The 24,169-nt window shown below is 38.8% G+C and overlaps 1 protein-coding gene across 3 annotated transcripts in view; it reads right to left on the reverse strand.

Annotated features, from left to right (window-relative positions):
* The window catches only part of LOC137437083 (SLIT-ROBO Rho GTPase-activating protein 1), a 245,757-nt gene that overhangs the window by 74,473 nt on the left and 147,115 nt on the right, over positions 1 to 24,169 (reverse strand). For 2 of the 3 annotated variants that reach the window (XR_013625002.1, XM_068131442.2), the window contains exons 8-12: positions 14,853 to 14,954; positions 5,774 to 5,971; positions 5,010 to 5,094; positions 1,734 to 1,761; positions 1,251 to 1,350 (exon numbers count right to left, since the gene is read on the reverse strand). Coding sequence is in view for 2 of the 3 variants with exons in the window: in XM_068131442.2 (XP_067987543.2) it covers positions 1,251 to 1,350; positions 1,734 to 1,761; positions 5,010 to 5,094; positions 5,774 to 5,971; positions 14,853 to 14,954 (513 nt within the window). In the remaining variant the exon portion in view is untranslated. Of the gene's footprint in view, positions 1 to 924; positions 956 to 1,250; positions 1,351 to 1,733; positions 1,762 to 5,009; positions 5,095 to 5,773; positions 5,972 to 14,852; positions 14,955 to 24,169 lie in introns of all 3 variants that reach the window. The other variant, XM_068131443.2, reaches the window with a different exon arrangement.

The raw sequence follows: 24,169 nt of genomic DNA on the forward strand, positions 1-24,169 counted from the left end.
AAATGTATGGGATATTTGGGGAAGTCTTCCGTCTTCTACCGACTCCTCTCTGGCCTTGCCCCCCCAGCTCTCTCTGGGCTCTGTCCCCCAAATATTCCTACAGATCGCACAAGATCTGCCTGCAACCCTCTTATGGTTAAACTGCCAAAATCAAGACTCTCTGCTCACCTTCACTCCTTCATGCCTCTTTTCTCCCGCCTCTGGAACAAACTCCCTCACTCTCTTCAATCCCACTCCACCCTCCAGGTCTTTAAAACAGCTGTTCACCACCATCTCTTATCTTCCCCTATCCAAAACCTTGATCTTTTCAACCCCTGCTAATTTCGGTCCCCTTGTGTTTTATACCTCTCCCACCTCCCCCTTCCCATGCCTCCTCCCCCCAAGCCCTCTCCCTCCCACACTTCTCCCTGCTCTCAAATGTTGTGGTTATGTGCTTCCCCTTCTCTCCCCATCTTGTCTTCCGCTCCCTCTTTTTATATATTTTGTTTGTCTGGTTGATTTGTTTGTGAAATAAATGTCAGCTCTTTCACGAGCCTCGATCCAGTATACAAAAAAAGAAAAGAAAAAAAAAAAGGGGTTATGGTCAAGAATGCCATTTTTGCATACGTAATATATAAATGGCTTCCAATGCAGCTTTACGAGACATAAGTTTGCAAGCATCACTACAGTTTAGTCAAGGCGGCAGTCCGGCCTAACAAACAGCATTGCTGCAATCGAGGTAACGGAAGCCGGCACAGCAAATCAAACCGAGAGATGCTGGACATTTCGGCATGCGAATGTGTGATCAAATATCATCGATATCGTCCGTGGATGATGCAAACCAATGACTCAAGACAAGCAAGCAAGAGGCGAGAGTGAAAAGGTCTCAGCCAAGCACGGAAGAAGAACAGTGGAAGGGCGGATGCACAGACCCCGCTTCACTACCTGGTTCCTAAAGCGAGAGTTCCTCCGAGCCCTGAGAATCAGGCAGTGGGAAAGGGAAAAGAAGGAACAAAAAAGGCATGCACAGACAAATCAGAAGGCATCGCAGGAGTAAAGAAAACCTTTGCTTTGTAAAGAAAACGACCTACATCCGGCCAAAAAGAAAATGGCGCCCCACCAGACATCGATGCGCAGGTGCGAAAAGCGTGCGTGATCCGCATTGCGAGATCGGCAATTTATAGGGGATTCGATACCGACACGACACACTGTGAAGAAGCAGATAAGGCCCCATTCTATAGCTGTTCAATTTCCGCAACAAGCAGTGATACCTGTGCGAATGAATGCTTCGCGTGACCTGAAAATGGATTATCTGTGCTTTGGGGAGAGGGCCTCTTTGCTTTCACGGGTTTAGGAGGTAAAGATGGGGGCCTGAAAGAAAGATGGATCATTGTGTATAACTCTTCATTGACACGCACAATCTACATCATGTGTTTTGCTGCCAGTTCTAGAATCTTCTCTGGGTTATTATGTTACAATAACACAGTTGGCTTGTGGACATCTGGTGTTGCCAAAACTCGACTACTCGTGCCAAATGGGATGGAGCACGATGAAAGCATGACCGATTAATCCCCGGCTCTTGGTCACGACAACAAAAATTATGAACAGAAATATTTCAATTGCAACTAAAATGTTTCAAGATATTTTGAATAAAACAATTAAACAACCAAAAAGTAGCAATGGCGTGGCAATGAGGGTGTCTATGTGTACAAAGGTGTGCTCTTTGGAGCGAGATTAGTTTGTGTACCACCAACCTGAAAGAGGTGAAATCTCCTTTAGTCCCTGCAATAGATGATAAAATGAAAACAATGAACACACATGTCCTCTCTACTGCCATAATGGCCAATAGCATTAGATTCCTTCAATAAAACACATGACAACCACGCCGTATCTTGCAGATATCTGTATGATCAGGATACGGCGAATAACTCCGAAGGACGAGTCGCTCTGTGGGTGGAAACTGCAAGATCACTCAAATCACTCCATTCTGAGATTGTATGCCTACTTTCTGGATTATTGTTCACTCTTCGACTCATTACTCTCTACTCATTAAATGCTCACTACTCTCTGCTCACCTTCACGCCGTCATTCCTCTTTTCTCCCACCTCTGGAACAAACTCCCCCACTCCCTTCAATCCCACTCCTCCCTCCAGGTCTTTAAAACAGCTGTTCACCACCATCTCTTATCTTCCCCCATCCAAACCATGATCTTTTCCACCCCTATTAATTCACCCCCAGATCCACTTTTTTGAAATGCCGACTCCTTTCCTGGAAGTTCTAGCAGTGTCCATGTGTTTTATACCTCTCCCACCCCCCATCCCCCCGCCTTCCCATGCCTCCTCCCCCCAAGCCCTCTCCCTCCCACAGATCTCCCGATGTCCCTGTTCTCTGCTGTTGTACTTGTGTGCTTCCCTCTCTCTCCCCATCTTGTCTCCCGCTCCCTTTATTGTATGTTTTGTGTGTCGGTTTTTTTTTGTGATTGACGTTAGCTCTTACACGAGCCTCGATCTTATATACAAAAAATAAATAATAAAATGTTCACTCAGGAGGGTGGTCGGAAGTTCAAAATATCTAGGAACGAGGAACTAGAACGGCCCTCGGAAGTGTGCAAACCTCCGCCAAGCTGAACAGTTCACATTTTGTATCCCACTGATAGGCCGGATCTGCATTTGGATCTGAACCAAAATCGAATCGATTTGTTCTCGTCACCTACACAACTCACCCACCATGTTCCATCCGAATCCGTCTACACTTTTTGAAAGATTGTGCTATATATCGTTTTGGGCCTAGCTCTCATGTAAATATGACATACATAATCTCAAATAATAATACATAATAATAAATAATAATAAATAGAGCTCTCTCTCAAATATATTAAAAAATGTATTATTCGTATCCAGATTTTCACAAAAAGATAATCGTCCTTGTCACATACCCAACCTATCCACCAAGTTTTGTCTAGATCCATCCATAACGTTTTGGGATATCCTGCTCACAGACAGACAGACAAACAGACAGGGATGAAAACATAACCTCCATCGACCTTCGGTGGCGGGGGGTAACAAGCAGATGTTGCTAAGCACAGGTTCTCACCAAATCGTACGTTTTCTGTTGAAGTCTTTTTTTTTTAATCAATACAGTTAACGTCTTGTGTTTTAATGTCCTGATTGTGATCTGTAAACACTCCTCCACGAACCATAGACAACAATATATACATATACATATACATATATATTTATCCCTTACTTCATATAGGTATCTGCTGCATTCATCATCACTAAGATAGCAATAAGCGTTCTCTTCCTTTTCCCAATAGCAGCAATCCGAAGCATCTTCCATTCCATAGAGTTAGACAACCTGCTTAAAGCAAAGTTTATCACTCGTCCCGGCCATCTTTTGTAAAAAGTGCCCCGGTGAATGTAAGAATGCAGCCAAGGAGTTATATACGTATATATATATATATATATATATATATAATTATATATATACATATATAATTATATATATACATATATAATTATATATATATATATATATATATATATATATATATATATATATATATATATATATATATATATATATATATATATATATATATATATATATACCAAGCAAGTCACCATTAAAGCTAGGAGGTGCCTTGATTATATCAAGATATATATATATATATATATATATATATATATATATATATATATATATATATATATATATATATATATATATATATATATATATATATATATATATATATATATATATATATATATATATATATAATCAAGGCACCTCCTGGCTTTAATGGTGAGCACCAGCCACAAATTATGTCTCACACGGTAAATACCACATAACCCGCAAGGAACCAACAGCCTGTCTGCCACACAGACCATCGTTCCCACCAGTGCAAACCAAAACCAGGGGGTGCGGTGCGATCGGCGGGGATAATAATCAACGACATAACAGCGTGACGAGCGCTGTCCCGATCTCCTGTGGACCGAAGTCCTAGACCAAAGCGTCACCTCCGACCCGGAGGCCTCAGCCCGGCCACTCTGTCGACAAGATATATATATATATATATATATATATATATATATATATATATATATATATATATATATATATATATATATATATATATATATATATATATAAATAAAAAGCCACAGCATTTACTCTTTGGGCCCACAAAAGTAAAAAGAAGAAGATGTTAAGGAAAATACAAATTCCAGATTTTTATGGAGAACCGTTATGTCCAGTTGGATCCTTTTCCCATCAAAAGGTAAGCAGCGACCAGACTGGGTGGCGTAATGGTTACAGCATCCAATCTGAGTCTGGGCGGTCGGCGGTTTGAACCCTGGCTGAGAGGTTACCAACAAAGACTTTAAAATGGTACGTGCTGCTTCCTTGCTTGACGTTCAGCATTTGAAAAGGAAAGAGCATGGACAAACAACTATAAGTTGGCAATATAGTAGCACAGGCTTTGATGGGCCTAATGGCCTCCTCCTGCATTGAAGTTCCTTGTAAGGGAACTCAATATAAAATCTTCAACAGAATGCAGACGGCTTCCCAAGTTTGGCTCTCGTATAAAGCGGGTGAAGGCAGCAGTCAGGTCTGTGTGCCAAGACTAATCAGAAGCTGAGAGTCCATAGTGTTTCCTGCCACGCCACTACAACTGAATCAGCCCCACTCTCAACCTACCATCACCCTTGCAATGAATCCTGGAGGCATTCCCTTCAAAAATCGAAACAAACTAGCACATGGAAAAAGCCTTTACCAAGCAATTCCATTTGGGAGAATTTAAACCTATATTCTCACCATCACCCCCTCATCCTTTCTCTCTTCGTCCTCTACTCCCTCCTGCCCACCTCCCCTCTCCCATTTCCCATCATGGAATTAGAAATAATATAGAAGTATGGGATAACCACCAGAAAATCCTTGAAATAAAACAACAAAAACACTAAATGATGGCGTAGTATACAGCATACTGAAGAAGAAGAAGAAGAAGATGAAAAAGAGGGGAAACATACCTTCTCCAAGGGCTTTCAGCATGAGTTCGTGCTTTGCTTGTAGCCTTGTAATAATATTATTTCCGTTCATATACTCCCTCAATTTCTACAAATGTAAAAAAAAAAAAAAAGAAGATGATTTTACTGTATGGATAAAAAGGAGCATCCAATGTTGTCTGATCTCTTATCAAGATGAATAAAGGATCTAAGAGGGCATGTCAAAAGTTTTTCCCCTGGAAAAGGGAAAACAATTGTCCGAGCCAAAAACACGGCTTGTATTCCAACTGCAGCACGAGGAAGTTCCCGCACAATGTGTGGCACTGGACAGAAACTATACAGGAAAGGTCTGCCATCTGTGCCAAATTTCGCTTCATGGTCAGTGGAAAAACTTTTTGATCCACATGCAAATGGGTAAGTGCGGTAAATATTGATGAACTTCATTTCTCATGCTCTTGTGTTGGAAGATTTAACATTTCTGTTCATAAAACTCAACACCGGTATTACTTCCTGATTGCAACGCTAGCCCAAGTGAATACATCCGTTATGACGTCAAAAATTACTTTTGGGAAGCTTCGCTGGGACTGAACGGGGAGAGGTGGTCAGGCCTTTGGTTTATAGAATAGCTGGGGAACTTTAGGCCGCATTAATTTCTCTGGGTTTGATTACTTCAATCAATATAGAACAATTTTATAATGTAGAAATCATTCCGCATGCAATTTTGTCTTCAAGACCTCGAGGACAGCAACAAGGGCAAATCGAAGCAAAGGAATAAACATTTTGCTTGCCGTGAAGTAGAAAAGCTCGGTCTCTTGTTGGTTGGCACGTCGCTTCGCCACGTTGGGCCGACTCATGTACGTCTCTGAGGTGGCCGATTTAACCGATTCGGTCGAGCGGCTGTGAAGGAAGGCATCAGACATGTCGTAGTCTTCCACAGTCACCATGTCTTGGAGTGTCTGCAGCGTCGCCTCCATCGTTTTCTTAACCTGTCCAGCACAATTCAATTGTGTGTACTTTACACTGGTTCAAAAGACTATAACACAACATAAGATTTGGAATCCTTAACATGTACTACAGATAGCTACTGCCAACTGCAAAAGTATTCAAGGTAAAGATTTTGATGAACTACAGAAACATGTGCATTGTGCATTTCCTAATTACAAACAAAACAAGAAAAAGAGCTATCAGAGATTGCAAGCCCTCGCCGGGATGTATTTTCAGTGTTTTTTAGGCTTTTGTGTTAAAACAAATATGGCGGCCGAACCACGTGACCGATGACGTCATCATTATTTTTTTCTCCACCAATTTATGCCGACATGATGCTGAATAAATTTCATCTTGATCGGATGACGTTTTGTACTTGTCGAATTATGACGTCATAATGGAGGCACCTATGACATCATCATTAACATATTTTATTCCCCATGGAGAGTTCTTTACAATGAGCCATGTCTCAATTTTTTCTATTCAGCACTTTCGGAGATATAGAGGTGCAAAGTTTTTCGGTTTTTCCAAGATGGCGGCCGAACCACTTGAACGATGACGTCATCATTAAAAAAATTTCTCCACCAGTATATGCTGACATGGCTTATGTGTCGGTTTGATTTTTGTGTGATTAATGTTAGCTCTTTCACGGGCCTCGATCTTGTGTACAAAAAAAAAAAATACATCCACCAGCGAGTACAGTTTCCGTTTTGTATCCCACTGATAGGCCGGATCTGGATTCGAACCTGAAACAAAATCGAATCGGCTTGTTCTTGTCACCTAATGTTGTTACAACTCATCCACAACGTTTTGATATATCATGCTATATATATCGTTTTAGGCCCCATCTCTCAATGGTGAAGAATCGCTTACAAAAATGAAATAATTCTCGTATCCGGATCCGGATCTTTTCGGTTAAGGTCCGGATCTACATCCAGTCCTTAACCAAAATCGAATTGGCTTGTCCTTTCCACCTATCCAACTGCTCCACCATATTTTGTGAAAATCCTTCAACAATTTTTTGAAAAATCATTTAAGAATTTAAAAACCTCTCATATCCGGATTCAGACCTTCACCAAAATCGAATCCATTCGTCCATGTCACACATCCAACCAGTCCACCAGGTTTTGTCAGAATCTGTCCACAACTTTTTGAGATATTGTGGTACCAACACATCTTGGGTTGGGGTTAGGGTTAGGGTTAGGGTTAGGGTTAGGGTTATACATCATTTTTGGCCCCATATTTCAATGGTGAAGAAACTTAAGGAAATTCTAGTATCTGGATCTGGATCTTCACCAAAATAGAATCCATTCGTCCTTGTCACACACGCAACCAGTCCACCAGGTTTTGTCCGAATCCGTCCATAACTTTTTGAGATATCGTGGTACCAACACATCTTGAGTTAGGGTTAGGGTTAGGGTTAGGGTTAGGGTTAGGGTTAGGGTTAGGGTTAGGGTTATACATAATCTTTGGCCCCATATTTCAACAGGGAAGAAACTTAAGGAAATTCTTAAAGGTGGGCGCGATTCGGAAAATGTTAAGTCCGCTTACCGCTTATCCGCTCCGCCAGCCCGTGTAGTCCGATTCACTTATCCGCTTCAGCGGCCGAAAATCTTAGTCCGCTTACCGCTTATCCGCTTCGATTCGATTTTTTAAAAGCGCTTCGACGTTTTTAAAGCGATTTTTGACGTTTCTAAAGGGAATTTAATGCTTTTTAAGCCTAAATAGCCATTTCTAACTACTACAAAGACAAACAAAGCTTTTAAGATCAAAAATATACATTTTTATTGAAATAAAATTTATTCAAAATGTTGTTGTTGTTGTTGACCGCCGGGTTGTGGATGTCGCTGTGCTGGGACTGCTGGTTTGCGTCGCTCGTGTGCCTGTCCCTGGCACTGCCGCTGGGCTGGAGAGTCAGAAATCTCTCCATCTTGACGTTATTGCCGCTCTAGCGTCCAATAAAATATTCAGTTTTCACTTATTATTCACTTAAATAAATATTCACAATTCTAGAGTAACGGCTCAGGCTAACAGCTGATTTGGCGAATCGCGATGCGCTTTAATTTTTCGGTAGTCCGCGTACGCTTATCCGCTTCGGTTTCCGGGGGTTGTTCCGATTCGCTTATCCGCTTCGAAAACGTTAGTCCGCTGCAGCGGATAAGCGGATAAGCGGACTTTCGAAGCGGACCGCCCACCTTTGGCAAATTCTTGTATCTGGATCGGGATCTTCACCAAAATAGAATCAATATTTGTCCTTGTCACACACCGAAGCTGTCACACACCAAATTTTGTCCGAATCTGTCCACAACGTTTTGAGACAAGCCGCTCACCGACAAACAGGGGTGAAAATGAAACCTCCGTCCACCATCGGTTGCGCAGGTAACTCGAAATGCCTTGTGTTATTAATGTAACGGTGGAAGTGAAGGGCAATTGGCTGAATCAATAAAGTTAATAACTAAGGTCTACATAGACGTACCTAGATGATTTATGCAAATAATTAGAGGGTTCCCTTCTTCAAGTTATCGTCTGTGCTGACTCAAGAGATTGGACTGAGAGAATAATCTATCATGAAATTCCGTACGACTCGGATGAAGCTGTCTGCGGGCGGTACAAATGACTTGAAGAAGCAACGTATGCCTTGAAGTAAAACTGGTTACCAGTATGTGTTTAGATTACCAAGGAGAGGATCACCTTACCCGGTAATTTGACATCCAAACTAGGCATTTCATCATTGGATGTACTTTTGCCCACGGCTCTTTGTAATTTCTTAAAGATCCAAAGGCGTCCCTGACAAAAGTCCTTTCACTGTTACCCCTCACTAGGAGAATAGCGCTGGATTGTAAACAACACTGTCGTCTGGAAGTCATCAACTTGCAGGGTCAAGTGCAAGCCGTAAGCTGCCAAAACCAGCATGGGCATCCCGCAACCCCCGTTGCCAGCGCTGGCACCCTGCGATCGCCAATCCTGCAATTTCCACTCATCAATCCTTCAATTGCCAATCTCAGTATCGAGATACTTACCTATTGCTTCATCCCTCATAAAGGATGCCGAGCACACCAAGTGCTTTGCACAAAGTAAACATCCTTCTCCCAAACGATAATTTGTTATGACTATTCCAAGTACATCTCCATGTCCTCCGTGTAATATTTTATTGCACCCCTTCATTTCATCCTTTATTCCAACAGGAAGATGCCGTCGGTATGCCGCACCATCTCCAACGCCCTTTCTGCCCACTTTAACGAGCAAGCAAATAATATTATAATTCAATCATATAAATTATTTTGGTGTATTCTTTTGGTCGTGGTTTTGGTGGTGTATTTTTGTGGTTTTTTTGTTGGTGGTGTATTGATTTAGTGTATTTGGTGTATTTGGTTGGTGGTGTATTTTGGTGGTGTATTTTGGTGGTTTTGGTGGTGTAATTCACAAGCTAGATATAAATCTGAGACAAATCACAACAACAAGTATACACCATATCAATGATTATAATCCAATCAATGATATAATTCAATCATATAAATTATTTTGGTGTATTCTTTTGGTCGTGGTTTTGGTGGTGTATTTTTGTGGTTTTTTTGTTGGTGGTGTATTTGGTTTGGTGTATTTGGTGTATTTGGTTGGTGGTGTATTTTGGTGGTTTTGGTGGTGTAATTCACAAGCTGGATATAAATCTGAGATAAATCAAAACAACAAGTATACACCATATCAATGATTATAATTCAATCATATAAATTATTTTGGTGTATTCTTTTGGTCGTGGTTTTGGTGGTGTATTTTTGTGGTTTTTTTGTTGGTGGTGTATTTGGTTTGGTGTATTTGGTGTATTTGGTTGGTGGTGTATTTTGGTGGTGTATTTTGGTGGTTTTGGTGGTGTAATTCACAAGCTAGATATAAATCTGAGACAAATCACAACAACAAGTATGCACCATACCAATGATTATAATTCAATCATATAAATTATTTTGGTGTATTCTTTTGGTCGTGGTTTTGGTGGTGTATTTTTGTGGTTTTTTTGTTGGTGGTGTATTTGGTTTGGTGTATTTGGTTGGTGGTGTATTTTGGTGGTGTATTTTGGTGGTTTTGGTGGTGTAATTTGGTTGTGTATTTTGTTGGTGGTGTATTTGGTTTGTTGTATTTGGTGTATTTGGTGTATTTGGTTGGTGGTGTATTTTGGTGGTTTTGGTGGTGTAATTCAAAAGCTGGATATACATCTGAGACAAATCAAAACAACAAGTATACACCATATCAATGATTTATAATCCAATCAATGATTATAATTCAATCATATAAATTATTTTGGTGGTGTATTCCTTTTGGTGGTGGTTTTGTTGGTGGTTTTTGTCTGTTTGATTTGTTTGTGTGATAAATGTTAGCTCTTTCACGAGCCTTGATTATGTATACAAAAAAAACAAAAAAAAACAAATTATTTTGGTGGTGTATTCCTTTTGGTGGTGGTTTTGGTGGTGGTTTTTGTCTGTTTGATTTGTTTGTGTGATAAATGTTAGCTCTTTCACGAGCCTTGATTATGTATACAAAAAAACAAAAAAAAACATAAATTATTTTGGTGGTGTATTCTTTTGGTGGTGGTTTTGGTGGTGGTTTTTGTCTGTTTGATTTGTTTGTGTGATAAATGTTAGCTCTTTCACGAGCCTTGATTATGTATACAAAAAAAACAAAAAAAAACAAATTATTTTGGTGGTGTATGCTTTTGGTGGTGGTTTTGGTGGTGGTTTTTGTCTGTTTGATTTGTTTGTGTGATAAATGTTAGCTCTTTCACGAGCCTTGATTATGTATACAAAAAAAAAAAAAAAAAAAAAATTATTTTGGTGGTGTATTCTTTTGGTGGTGGTTTTGTTGGTGGTTTTTGTCTGTTTGATTTGTTTGTGTGATAAATGTTAGCTCTTTCACGAGCCTTAATTATGTATACAAAAAAAACAAAAAAAACAAATTATTTTGGTGGTGTATTCCTTTTGGTGGTGGTTTTGGTGGTGGTTTTTGTCTGTTTGATTTGTTTGTGTGATAAATGTTAGCTCTTTCACGAGCCTTGATTATGTATACAAAAAAAACAAAAAAAAAACATAAATTATTTTGGTGGTGTATTCTTTTGATGGTGGTTTTGTTGGTGGTTTTTGTCTGTTTGATTTGTTTGTGTGATAAATGTTAGCTCTTTCACGAGCCTTGATTATGTATACAAAAAAAACAAAAAAAACCATATAAATTATTTTGGTGGTGTATTTCTTTTGGTGGTGGTTTTGGTGGTGGTTTTTGTCTGTTTGATTTGTTTGTGTGATAAATGTTAGCTCTTTCACGAGCCTTGATTATGTATACAAAAAAAACAAAAAAAAACATGTAAATTATTTTGGTGGTGTATTCTTTTGGTGGTGGTTTTGGTGGTGGTTTTTGTCTGTTTGATTTGTTTGTGTGATAAATGTTAGCTCTTTCACGAGCCTTGATTATGTATACAAAAAAAACAAAAAAAAAACATTATTTTGGTGGTGTATTCTTTTGGTGGTGGTTTTGTTGGTGTTTTTTGTCTGTTTGATTTGTTTGTGTGATAAATGTTAGCTCTTTCACGAGCCTTGATTATGTATACAAAAAAAACAAAAAAAAACATAAATTATTTTGGTGGTGTATTCTTTTGGTGGTGGTTTTGTTGGTGGTTTTTGTCTGTTTGATTTGTTTGTGTGATAAATGTTAGTTAGCTCTTTCACGAGCCTTAATTATAATCTATACAAAAAAACCAAAAAAAAACAAATTATTTTGGTGGTGTATTATTTTGGTGGTGGTTTTGGTGGTGGTTTTTGTCTGTTTGATTTGTTTGTGTGATAAATGTTAGCTCTTTCACGAGCCTTAATTATGTATACAAAAAAACAAAAAAAAACAAATTATTTTGGTGGTGTATTCCTTTTGGTGGTGGTTTTGGTGGTGGTTTTTGTCTGTGATTTGTTTGTGTGATAAATGTTAGCTCTTTCACGAGCCTTGATTATGTATACAAAAAAAAACAAAAAAAAACAAATTATTTTGGTGGTGTATTATTTTGGTGGTGGTTTTGGTGGTGGTTTTTGTCTGTTTGATTTGTTTGTGTGATAAATGTTAGCTCTTTCACGAGCCTTGATTATGTATACAAAAAAAACAAAAAAAAACATAAATTATTTTGGTGGTGTATTCTTTTGGTGGTGGTTTTGTTGGTGGTTTTTGTCTGTTTGATTTGTTTGTGTGATAAATGTTAGCTCTTTCACGAGCCTTAATTATGTATACAAAAAAAACAAAAAAAAACAAATTATTTTGGTGGTGTATGCTTTTGGTGGTGGTTTTGGTGGTGGTTTTTGTCTGTTTGATTTGTTTGTGTGATAAATGTTAGCTCTTTCACGAGCCTTAATTATGTATACAAAAAAACCAAAAAAAAACAAATTATTTTGGTGGTGTATTCCTTTTGGTGGTGGTTTTGGTGGTGGTTTTTGTCTGTTTGATTTGTTTGTGTGATAAATGTTAGCTCTTTCACGAGCCTTGATTATGTATACAAAAAAAACAAAAAAAACCATAAATTATTTTGGTGGTGTATTCTTTTGGTGGTGGTTTTGGTGGTGGTTTTTGTCTGTTTGATTTGTTTGTGTGATAAATGTTAGCTCTTTCACGAGCCTTGATTATGTATACAAAAAAAACAAAAAAAAACATAAATTATTTTGGTGGTGTATTCCTTTTGGTGGTGGTTTTGGTGGTGGTTTTTGTCTGTTTGATTTGTTTGTGTGATAAATGTTAGCTCTTTCACGAGCCTTGATTATGTATACAAAAAAAACAAAAAAAAACAAATTATTTTGGTGGTGTATTCTTTTGGTGGTGGTTTTGGTGGTGGTTTTTGTCTGTTTGATTTGTTTGTGTGATAAATGTTAGCTCTTTCACGAGCCTTGATTATGTATACAAAAAAAAAAAAAAAAAAAAAATTATTTTGGTGGTGTATTCCTTTTGGTGGTGGTTTTGGTGGTGGTTTTTGTCTGTTTGATTTGTTTGTGTGATAAATGTTAGCTCTTTCACGAGCCTTGATTATGTATACAAAAAAAACAAAAAAAAACAAATTATTTTGGTGGTGTATTCCTTTTGGTGGTGGTTTTGGTGGTGGTTTTTGTCTGTTTGATTTGTTTGTGTGATAAATGTTAGCTCTTTCACGAGCCTTGATTATGTATACAAAAAAAACAAAAAAAACCATAAATTATTTTGGTGGTGTATTCCTTTTGGTGGTGGTTTTGGTGGTGGTTTTTGTCTGTTTGATTTGTTTGTGTGATAAATGTTAGCTCTTTCACGAGCCTTGATTATGTATACAAAAAAAACAAAAAAAAACAGAAATTATTTTGGTGGTGTATTCCTTTTGGTGGTGGTTTTGGTGGTGGTTTTTGTCTGTTTGATTTGTTTGTGTGATAAATGTTAGCTCTTTCACGAGCCTTGATTATGTATACAAAAAAACAGAAAAACATAAATTATTTTGGTGGTGTATTCTTTTGGTGGTGGTTTTGGTGGTGGTTTTTGTCTGTTTGATTTGTTTGTGTGATAAATGTTAGCTCTTTCACGAGCCTTGATTATGTATACAAAAAAAACAAAAAAAAACATAAATTATTTTGGTGGTGTATTCTTTTGGTGGTGGTTTTGTTGGTGGTTTTTGTCTGTTTGATTTGTTTGTGTGATAAATGTTAGCTCTTTCACGAGCCTTAATTATGTATACAAAAAAAAACAAAAAAAAACAAATTATTTTGGTGGTGTATGCTTTTGGTGGTGGTTTTGGTGGTGGTTTTTGTCTGTTTGATTTGTTTGTGTGATAAATGTTAGCTCTTTCACGAGCCTTAATTATGTATACAAAAAAACCAAAAAAAAACAAATTATTTTGGTGGTGTATTCCTTTTGGTGGTGGTTTTGGTGGTGGTTTTTGTCTGTTTGATTTGTTTGTGTGATAAATGTTAGCTCTTTCACGAGCCTTGATTATGTATACAAAAAAAACAAAAAAAACCATAAATTATTTTGGTGGTGTATTCTTTTGGTGGTGGTTTTGGTGGTGGTTTTTGTCTGTTTGATTTGTTTGTGTGATAAATGTTAGCTCTTTCACGAGCCTTGATTATGTATACAAAAAAAACAAAAAAAAACATAAATTATTTTGGTGGTGTATTCCTTTTGGTGGTGGTTTTGGTGGTGGTTTTTGTCTGTTTGATTTGTTTGTGTGATAAATGTTAGCTCTTTCACGAGCCTTGATTATGTATACAAAAAAAACAAAAAAAAACAAATTATTTTGGTGGTGTATTCTTTTGGTGGTGGTTTTGGTGGTGGTTTTTGTCTGTTTGATTTGTTTGTGTGATAAATGTTAGCTCTTTCACGAGCCTTGATTATGTATACAAAAAAAACAAAAAAAAACAAATTATTTTGGTGGTGTATTCTTTTGGTGGTGGTTTTGGTGGTGGTTTTTGTCTGTTTGATTTGTTTGTGTGATAAATGTTAGCTCTTTCACGAGCCTTGATTATGTATACAAAAAAAACAAAAAAAAACAAATTATTTTGGTGGTGTATTCCTTTTGGTGGTGGTTTTGGTGGTGGTTTTTGTCTGTTTGATTTGTTTGTGTGATAAATGTTAGCTCTTTCACGAGCCTTGATTATGTATACAAAAAAACAAAGAAAAACATAAATTATTTTGGTGGTGTATTCTTTTGGTGGTGGTTTTGGTGGTGGTTTTTGTCTGTTTGATTTGTTTGTGTGATAAATGTTAGCTCTTTCACGAGCCTCGATTATGTATACAAAAAAAAAAAAAAAAAAAAAAAGCAAAGGTAAGTATAAAGGCAAAGACAATATGCCTTTGAAGTCATGTTTTGATTATAGGTGTACATAACTGTGCAAAAGGCCTCCTCCATACCTCATCATTCTCAATCCTGAGTGTGGTAAGCCGGGACTGCAACTGCTGGAAGCGGGCGAGTAATTCGGCCTGTACCGGATGCTGCGCGCTCACTTGGCGAATCTAAGGTGGGAAAGGAAGGAGTCCTAGTGTGATAAAGAAAGACAGCTCGGCATGGGGGTTAGGATCATGGATCCTCCATCGATAAATGACAATTGCATTTGTTGGAGAGCACGACATATCTGCTCTGGGTGATCACACAATCAAATAATAAAACATTACATATTATAACTAGAACGACACTCTTCGATGTCACAACGTCGACCGATATGCCTCCGCCCACATTATTACATCATTATAATACTTGTACCAAGTTTGCTGTAAATCCATTCAACTGTTCTCAAGTTATCACATTTTTACCTGACATGACCTCTGACCTTTGACCTCTTGACCCCAAAGTCTAATCAGTTAATCTTTACCTCATTATACATACCTGTACCAAGTTTGAATTAGATCCCTTTAGCCGTTCTCAAGTTATAGACCCATTACAGACTTTGACCTTTGACCTCTTGACCCCAAAATCTAATCAGTTAATCTTTAGATCATCATACATATCTGTACCAAGTTTGAATTAGATCCCTTTGGCCGTTCTCAAGTTATAGACCCATTACAGACTTTGACCTTTGACCTCTTGACCCCAAAATCTAATCAGTTCATCTTTACATCATTCTACATAAGTGTACCAATTTTGGTCAAATTCCCATCACTGGTTCACAAGTTATCGTGGTAACAGGATTTTTACCTAACATGACCTCTGACCTTTGGCCTTTGACCTCGTGACCCCAAAATTGAATCAGTTCGTCTTTACCTCATTATACATACCTGCACCTAGTTTGACTAAGATCCCTTCAGCCATTCTCAAGTTATTGCGGTGACGAAAACCTATCACGGACGGACGGACGGACAACCTGAAAACATAATGGCCTCCGGCGACTTCCTCAACGGAGGCATAAAAATAAAGTCAGATACTTTGATAGACAATCTTCTTCTTCTTCTTTTTAAAGTATGGCCAACTTTCCAGGAATTGCACTATTCCTTCCTTTAACAAGTCCCTGGTGTGTAGAACTTTTAACATCCTGAGAATTTATAAAAGGAGGGAGTGGAAATATGCCAGTGATACATGCTCATCATCAGAGCATCAACTCGTACATACATGTCGGTAAGTCATATAAGATTTCTCTCATTGGATTTTGCGGCGCTGTCAACCATTAAAAGGAGGCCTCTTCTATCATGAGGCTCTTACTAAACTAGTGGAATGTTAGTTTGACCTTACCCCAGAGGGTGAGGCCAAAATTGACCCTGCTCCTGCAACTTCTCGCCATGTGGTTATCATAACTACCAAGTTTGGTGAATTTTGGCCTCACCAAAAATGTGAATTTGGTGAATTTGGAAAGGTTTGGTGAATTCTCGCCAAAATATCCACCCTCCAGGTCTTTAAAACAGCTGTTCACCACCATCTCTTATCCTCCCCCATCCAAAACCTTGATCTTTTCTACCCCCGCTAATTTCGGTCCCCTTGTGTTTTATACCTCCCCCCCCCTCCCCTCCCCCTCCCACGCCACCTGCCCCCAAGCCCTCTCCCTCCCACACTTCTCCCTGCTCTCAAATGTTGTGGTTGTGTGCTTCCCCTTCTCTCCCCATCTTGTCTTCCGCTCCCTCTTTTTGTATATTTTGTTTGTCTGGTTTGTTTTGTTTGTTTGTTTGTGAAATAAATGTTAGCTCTTTCACGAGCCTCGATTCAGTATACAAAAAAAATAAAAAAAATACATGCAAAACCATTTTTGAGGAGATAGCGTGACAGACGGACAGACACAGAGCGACAGACAGACACAGACAGACAGACGGAGCCGATTACAATATCCCGGACTCCCAAGTCTTTTTCAAAATGCGTGGGCATAATTCGTCTTCTTGAAGGTTCGGGTGAGTCTGCATCAGCAGAAAAGTTTGACATGTTCATCACCGTAGAAAACGAGGATGCTTTGGGCAGAGTCTGTGTTACGATATCCCTTTTTACTCTTCTTGAATTTCAGTTGGTGAAACATCCATTGTGAAATAACTACAGCCTGAGCAATAACACCTCTATTAGAGTCAAACACGTCCTTTTTCATTTGAAATGCCAGGAACAATCCTTGGTGCTTGATGCTTGGTGCTTGATGCTTGGTGCTTGGTGCTTGGTGCTTGGTGCTTGGTGCTTGATGCTTGGTGCTTGATGCTTGATGCTTGGTGCTTGATGCTTGGTGCTTGATGCTTGGTGCTTGATGCTTGATGCTTGGTGCTTGATGCTTGGTGCTTGGTGCTTGATGCTTGATGCTTGGTGCTTGATGCTTGGTGCTTGATGCTTGGTGCTTGGTGCTTGATGCTTGATGCTTGGTGCTTGATGCTTGGTGCTTGGTGCTTCATGCTTGTACGTGGTTTTTTTTTTTCTTTTTCTTTTTTCAGGTGAGGGGGATACGAGTTACAGTTTCTGTTTCCGGAAAGTCATGTTACGTACGAGTCAACGGGGCAGCAGATTGACCTCCAGCTCTAAAGGTAATTTGTGAGCCAGCTGGGTTTTTATTCACCAATCAGTGAACGAGATGGTAATTACCTTGATAAAGAGGTGAACATATAAACGTGCGATATTACTGCCCTTAAGTCACATTTGAAGCCATAACCTCTGGCATGCCAATCCACTGTTTTGACTCCTCCACACCGTTGTCAGAATTAATATTTATACTCAGCCATTTAACGAGTCCTCGGTTAATAGAAATTCTCAACTACATATAAGAAATGTATATTATGAAACAGTTATAGGATTCCAATTTTAAGGTAAGCGCGGGCACAGAGGGTGATAAAACTTACTTTGTGAATACATTAAAATGGCATTATGAAAATTCATAAAACAAGTTTGAAAGCTTCACAACACAATGATGTAACACACAAGAAACAGTCTTTTCACATGTTCAATTTCAAGCAGTCTTTTCACATGTTCAATTTCAAACAGTCTTTTCACATGTTCCATTTCAAACAGTCTTTTCACATGTTCCATTTCAAACAGTCTTTTCACATGTTCACCAACAAACAGTATTTTCACATGTTCAATTTCAAACAGTCTTTTCACATGTTCAATTTCAAACAGTCCTTTCACATGTTCAATTTAAAAGTATTTTCACATGTTCAATTTCAAACAGTCTTTTCAGATGTTGAATTTAAAAGTCTTTTCGCATGTTCAATTTAAGTCTTTTCACATGTTCAATTTAAAAGTGTTTTCCCATGTTCAATTTCAAACAGTCTTTTCACATGTTCAATTTAAAAGTCTTTTCACATGTTCAATTTAAAAGTATTTTCGCATGTTCAATTTCAAACAGTCTTTTCACATGTTCACCTACAAACAGTCTTTTCACATGTTCACTTACAAATAGTCTTTTCACATGTTCAATTTCAAACAGGCTTTTCACATGTTCAATTTCAAACAGTCTTTTCACATGTTCAATTTCAAACAGTCTTTTCACATGTTCAATTTCAAACAGTCTTTTCACATGTTCAATTTCAAACAGTCTTTTCACATGTTCAATTTCAAACAGTCTTTTCACATGTTCACCAACAAACAGTATTTTTCACATGTTCAACTTCAAACAGTCTTTTCACATGTTCAATTTCAAACAGTCTTTTCACATGTTCAATTTCAAACAGTCTTTTCACATGTTCACCTACAAACAGTATTTTCACATGTTCAATTTCAAACAGTCTTTTCACATGTTCACCAACAAACAGTCTTTTCACATGTTCAATTTTAAACAGTCTTTTCACATGTTCAATTTCAAACAGTCTTTTCACATGTTCACCAACAAACAGTCTTTTCACATGTTCAATTTTAAACAGTCTTTTCACATGTTCAATTTCAAACAGTCTTTTCACATGTTCACCAACAAACAGTCTTTTCACATGTTCAATTTTAAACAGTCTTTTCACATGTTCAATTTCAAACAGTCTTTTCACATGTTCACCTACAAACAGTCTTTTCACATGTTCAATTTCAAACAGTCTTTTCACATGTTCACCAACAAACAGTCTTTTCACATGTTCAATTTTAATCAGTCTTTTCACATGTTCAATTTCAAACAGTCTTTTCACATGTTCACCAACAAACAGTCTTTTCACATGTTCAATTTTAAATAGTTCTTTCACATGTTCAATTCCACAGAGTAAAAGGCAGACAGGCAGAGTAAAAAAATGATCTCACTCCTCTGCACATGCGCGAACAGGAAGAATTCAGAGCCAAAGTACTGCTGAACTACAGGTTCGTTTTCCGATTCATTTTCAAATTATAACGCTCAATTGAAATCAAGTCGTTCTTCGATCATACGCTGACGTTTGTAGACAGAGAGAAAGACAGGCAGAGTGAACCAATTGCTTAACCACACTTTTCACTTCATGCAGGGGCAAGGGGAGAGGCAGGAGGGGGTAAAATGGAAAATATACCAGTACTGCAATTTTTATATGTGAGCCCTTCCAATTAAACTGAGTATTACATCTTTCATTCATGCTGCCATACGATTTAGCAATAATGATTATAGAATGTTATTCCAAATGTCCTTCATTACTCAACAAATTATATATACAAGATGCTTTCAAGGTTCCAGTTTCTACACATAGCCTCAGCGAGGTTGATATCTGCACTTTGTGCAGGCCAAACCACAATTGTGACTCTCTTCATCCTCTTTTTCCCTCATGATATCTATCTATAATTCCAGTAATCTCTGTACGTCTGTACGTTTGTTTGTTTGTCTGTGACCGCTGTTTCTCGACAACTACCGGTCCGATATACTTTAAACTTGCCAGGTATATTGCTGGGGACCCGAGGATGTGCCTTTTCAAGGTTTCATATTAATCGGACAATTACTTACCGAGCTATGTCCAAAAAACGATTCAACCAATCAGAGAGCAGCGAACGATCGCGTGTGCCGAACGTGGAGGGCACACTCTGCCTCGGATGGCACATTTGAGAGCGTATTCATTTATTTCACGTTTGCAAACTATGTTGGCGTTAAACTATGTTTTAAAACTAATAAAACCGAATTTGCGATTCATTCGCTTTCCTGCGCGTTTGTGCACGCGATGGCGATTTCTTTACCAAACTCCGGAAGCCGTTCGCTTTGGACCGAACCATTTCATGTAAATAGAGGGGGGGGGATTGTCACCGTACTCGCAAGCCGTTCGCTTTGGACCAAACCATTTCATGTAAATAGAGGGGGGGGGGGGATATAATTTTAGATATAGATATAGTACGGGCAATGCCCTAGTAATTTATAATATGGGTAACATCATTGGCAGGTGCATACAAGAGAGAACAGGTGCACAGATGTTGAAGGGAGACAAAATTGTGGTTTGGCCTGCACAGAGTCCAGATATGAATGAGGGCACGTGTGTAGACGCATGTACAAACGCATGTATACACACACACACACACACACACACAAACACACACACACACACACACAAAGTTATTTTCCAGCTAGTGAAGGAATTGAAGGAAATCACCAAAAGACATCAAGCTACTTGATGATAAATATTAAAAGTTAAAGGCCTGCATTCAAAAAGGAATTCATTTTGCAAAAATGTGTCATTTCCTTTTGGTTACTTCTCATCTGCTTCGATCCACGTGAAAAGGAGCACAAACCATCAATTTGGTATTTGTGGGAACACAGTCAGCTACGAGGAAACTGACATGAACGATATCACACGAAGCCATGAACTTCCAAAATTCCGAAACGAATAAAGTTAATTTATGTTTCTCTTTTCTTCTTGAATGTCACACATGTGTATGCCATGCATACGGAGTGGGAAAACTCGTATGATAAGTTAAATTAAAAACAATATGCATTTTAGGCCATTTTCTCTGCTCGAGCGGGGGTTAGCCTTGCGGTCCCCATGACAATCTTCTCCATTTTGCCCTATTTTCTGCATCTCTCCTTGTTAACCCCCATGACCGCATTTCTTCTTCCTCCATCTTTAGCCAAGTCTTTCTCGGTCTTCCCCGTCTTCTACTTCCTTCTACATTCATTTCCGTCACTCTTCTCAACCAGTCACTTTCATCCTTCCTCAACACATGACCAAACCATCTCAACCTGTTCCTCTTCACAGCATCAATCACAGGCTCTATTCCCATCATCTTTCGCAATTCATCATTTGTCTTCCTCTCTCTCAACGATACTCCGCACATCCACCGAACCATTCGCATTTCCACCCTTTCCAGCCTTCGCTGCTGCTCTACATTCGTGACCCATGTCTCGCTCCCATAAATCATAACACTTCTCACACATGCAGCATACACCTTTCCCTTCAGCTTCAACGACACTCCGCTCCTCGTCAGCACGCCACTCAGTTCCCGGATAAGTTAAATTAAAGAAGTACATTATACCAAATGTAAAGCATTTTTCATTCTATGCGCTTTCGTGAATCTTGTAAATATTTTCAATTGTTTGTGTGTTTGGTTGTTTGTTTGTTTGTACGTTATTCTTTCACGGCCGAACCGTAGCAACTCAAGGCCCCAAATTTTGCATGTAGGCACTCCAGAATCTGGGCAAGGTTTTAAGCTACCCCACTTTGACATTGACGTCCGTTTTGAGACACCAAAGGCTGCAATAAAGTGTATATTGGGATGTGGGGTCAGGCAGCGCAGCCGTCGGCCTGCAGGCAAAAGAAAACCACCATGAGGCCAATAACTCCATAGCTTATCAATATCGAACACGTCTTGAAACCACCACCACGAAAAGCTCACACAGCCAGGTATCCCCAACCCCCTCCCGAGTAGGCCCTGCTAGTTTAAACAGATTTTTCAGTCCCATAAGAAAGCGAACAAACAAAAAATGTTGCTTTTCAACAAAAAGTTTTGTTTTCCTTTTCAACCATACATTCATTTGGTGAAAACCGTGTTCCATGAAACTATTCAGAAGGCCACCATAGAGTCAAACTATTCATTTGTGGTGCAATAGAGTGAAGCGATCAATAGAATGAAGCGAATTTAAGTGGTTAAACAGCACTTGTGGTTATTCATACATTGGGTAAAACTGAGGCCATGGCTGGAAAGCATCATGTTTGACAACGTAAAAACATACATCCCCATTTAGGAAAAGTAAGAACATGGCAGGGATCAAACACGGCAAAAAAAACGGCCTGAAAAAGCAGACATAGGGTTTACAATCCTCAGGATCATGCAAATCTCTATGGATCCAGTCTGAGCAAACAAGCAGTGACCTTTATGACAAAAACATCTGCCTCTTAAAAGCCTATTTTCTCAGACCCTTTCATCTCGTCTCCTCTGTAGGTCCTTTGAAATAATTCTGTATAAAATCCATTTAAAGATGGGTATTTTCAAATTGGGGTTTCTTTTGGGGGGGGGGCGGGGGGTCACATTCACCATAACATGTAATCCTCTCATCCTCAACTACCAGCTGTGTTACACATACACCCATCCTGGACTGATACAACAGCTTCGTCAACAATGCTTGATCAATCTTTGAGCTGCAGATGGTCCAATAAACCTTGTAAACGCAGAATTGCTACTATTTTTCAACAACGCACCCTTGGCACCGATTTCCAGATTAAAATTCTGGGAGCATATGGAGAATATCAAGTGCATGTTTATAAGCTCTGCAAATTATCCTGGAAGCACTCACTGTGAAATTGCTGTATTCCAATCCTGTTGGCAGTCCTGCTAACTGCCCCATCAATATTTCATGCCAAAAATGAAAGAATTTTCTAACTTTCTCTTCGAACAAAGAAACTAAATCCGTTATCATGTCCAGGTAAAGAATGATCCAAGCTTGAAAGGTACGAGCTTGCGCAAAATGTTGTAAATTACAACAATATTCAATTGGAATATTAGGGCATTCAAAACCCTGAACGAAGAAAATTTGCCTTCCCAGGTATGTTCCAATGCTCTCAAATGAGCCCTGGACAATTGAGGACCAAAAACAACCAAAGTAGCCCAAATAATGGATTTTGTGGCCTCATCGAAAACTGTGAGAATGCTAATTATACATGTCACATTTAATGTTATCCTTCACAGGTGATGAAACTGAAATCACAGGTATTCCAGAAATCGATCTTACAAGGTGTGACAGGAGTTTGTAAGAGAAAGGTGGTGATCGAAGGCTTTTTGAATTGAAGATATAACGTAAAGCGATGCTGCAGATGAGATTACATGAGACTCAAAAACTTACACTGAGACTCCAAGAAACCTCTTAGAGCCTCGTTCTGTGATTGCTGGTCGAATGATGTCGGATAAGCATTTTCAGAAGAATTTACAAAGAGCAAGGTATTTTGTGGGTTTTTCGACTTTTGACTCAGGGTTGGCGTCAGGAAGGGCATCCGGCCATAAAACATTGCCTCAAACAGGGAACCATGATTGTCATGGGGCCCGCAAGGCTAACCCCCGCTTCATTGAAGCCTGAAAGAAGAGCATGAAAGTTGAAACTCAAAAATAAGGGTCTGACAAGACCAAGGAATAAAAATTATTTCAAGACCCTAACATTATTCGAAGAGGAAGACCAAAAAAACATCAGACATCATTCGATGTCACGATGTCGACCGATATAGCTACGCCCACATTAAGTCTTTACTTACTCTAACTTTGACCTAAAACCTCAAGACCATTTGACCTCAATATCCAATCTGTACGTATGTATCATGGTACATGTACTCAATTTAGTTCAAATCCCCACTTTGATAACACCACTTTTACCTGACATGACCTTTGACCTTTGACATCTTGATCCTAAAATCGAATCAGTTCATCTTTGCATCACAATATATACTTATACCAGGTTTGGTCAAAATCCCATCACTGGTTCACAATTTAGCTCGGTAACAGAACTTTTACCGAACGAGTCCTCTAACCTTTGACCTCCTGACCGCCATAATCCATTCGGTTCATCTTTACATCATTATAAATATTTGCACCAAGTTTGACTTAAATCCCTTCAGCCGTTCTCAAGTTATCGCAGTAACAAAAACCGATCACGGACGGACGGACGGACGGACGGACGGACAACCCAAAAACATAATGCATCTGCGACTTCGTTGGCGGGGGCACAGGAACAGTCCAACTGAGTGCAATATTTCCCATTTGCAAGTTTGCAATGACAAATTATCCTTTGTTGTCGAAGTTTCCATGTTACCCTCCCAGGTCGAAATTCACAAGGGTAACCTCCATTCTCTCATATCCATCGTTTTTCACCTTTGGAACTGTCTTCCAGAGTCTGTTGTCGTGAGCTCTTCCCTACGGGATTTTTTAA

This window comes from Myxine glutinosa, chromosome 11 (genome assembly GCF_964187855.1).
Source record: "Myxine glutinosa chromosome 11, kmMyxGlut1.1, whole genome shotgun sequence".
Lineage (NCBI taxonomy): Eukaryota > Metazoa > Chordata > Myxini > Myxiniformes > Myxinidae > Myxine > Myxine glutinosa.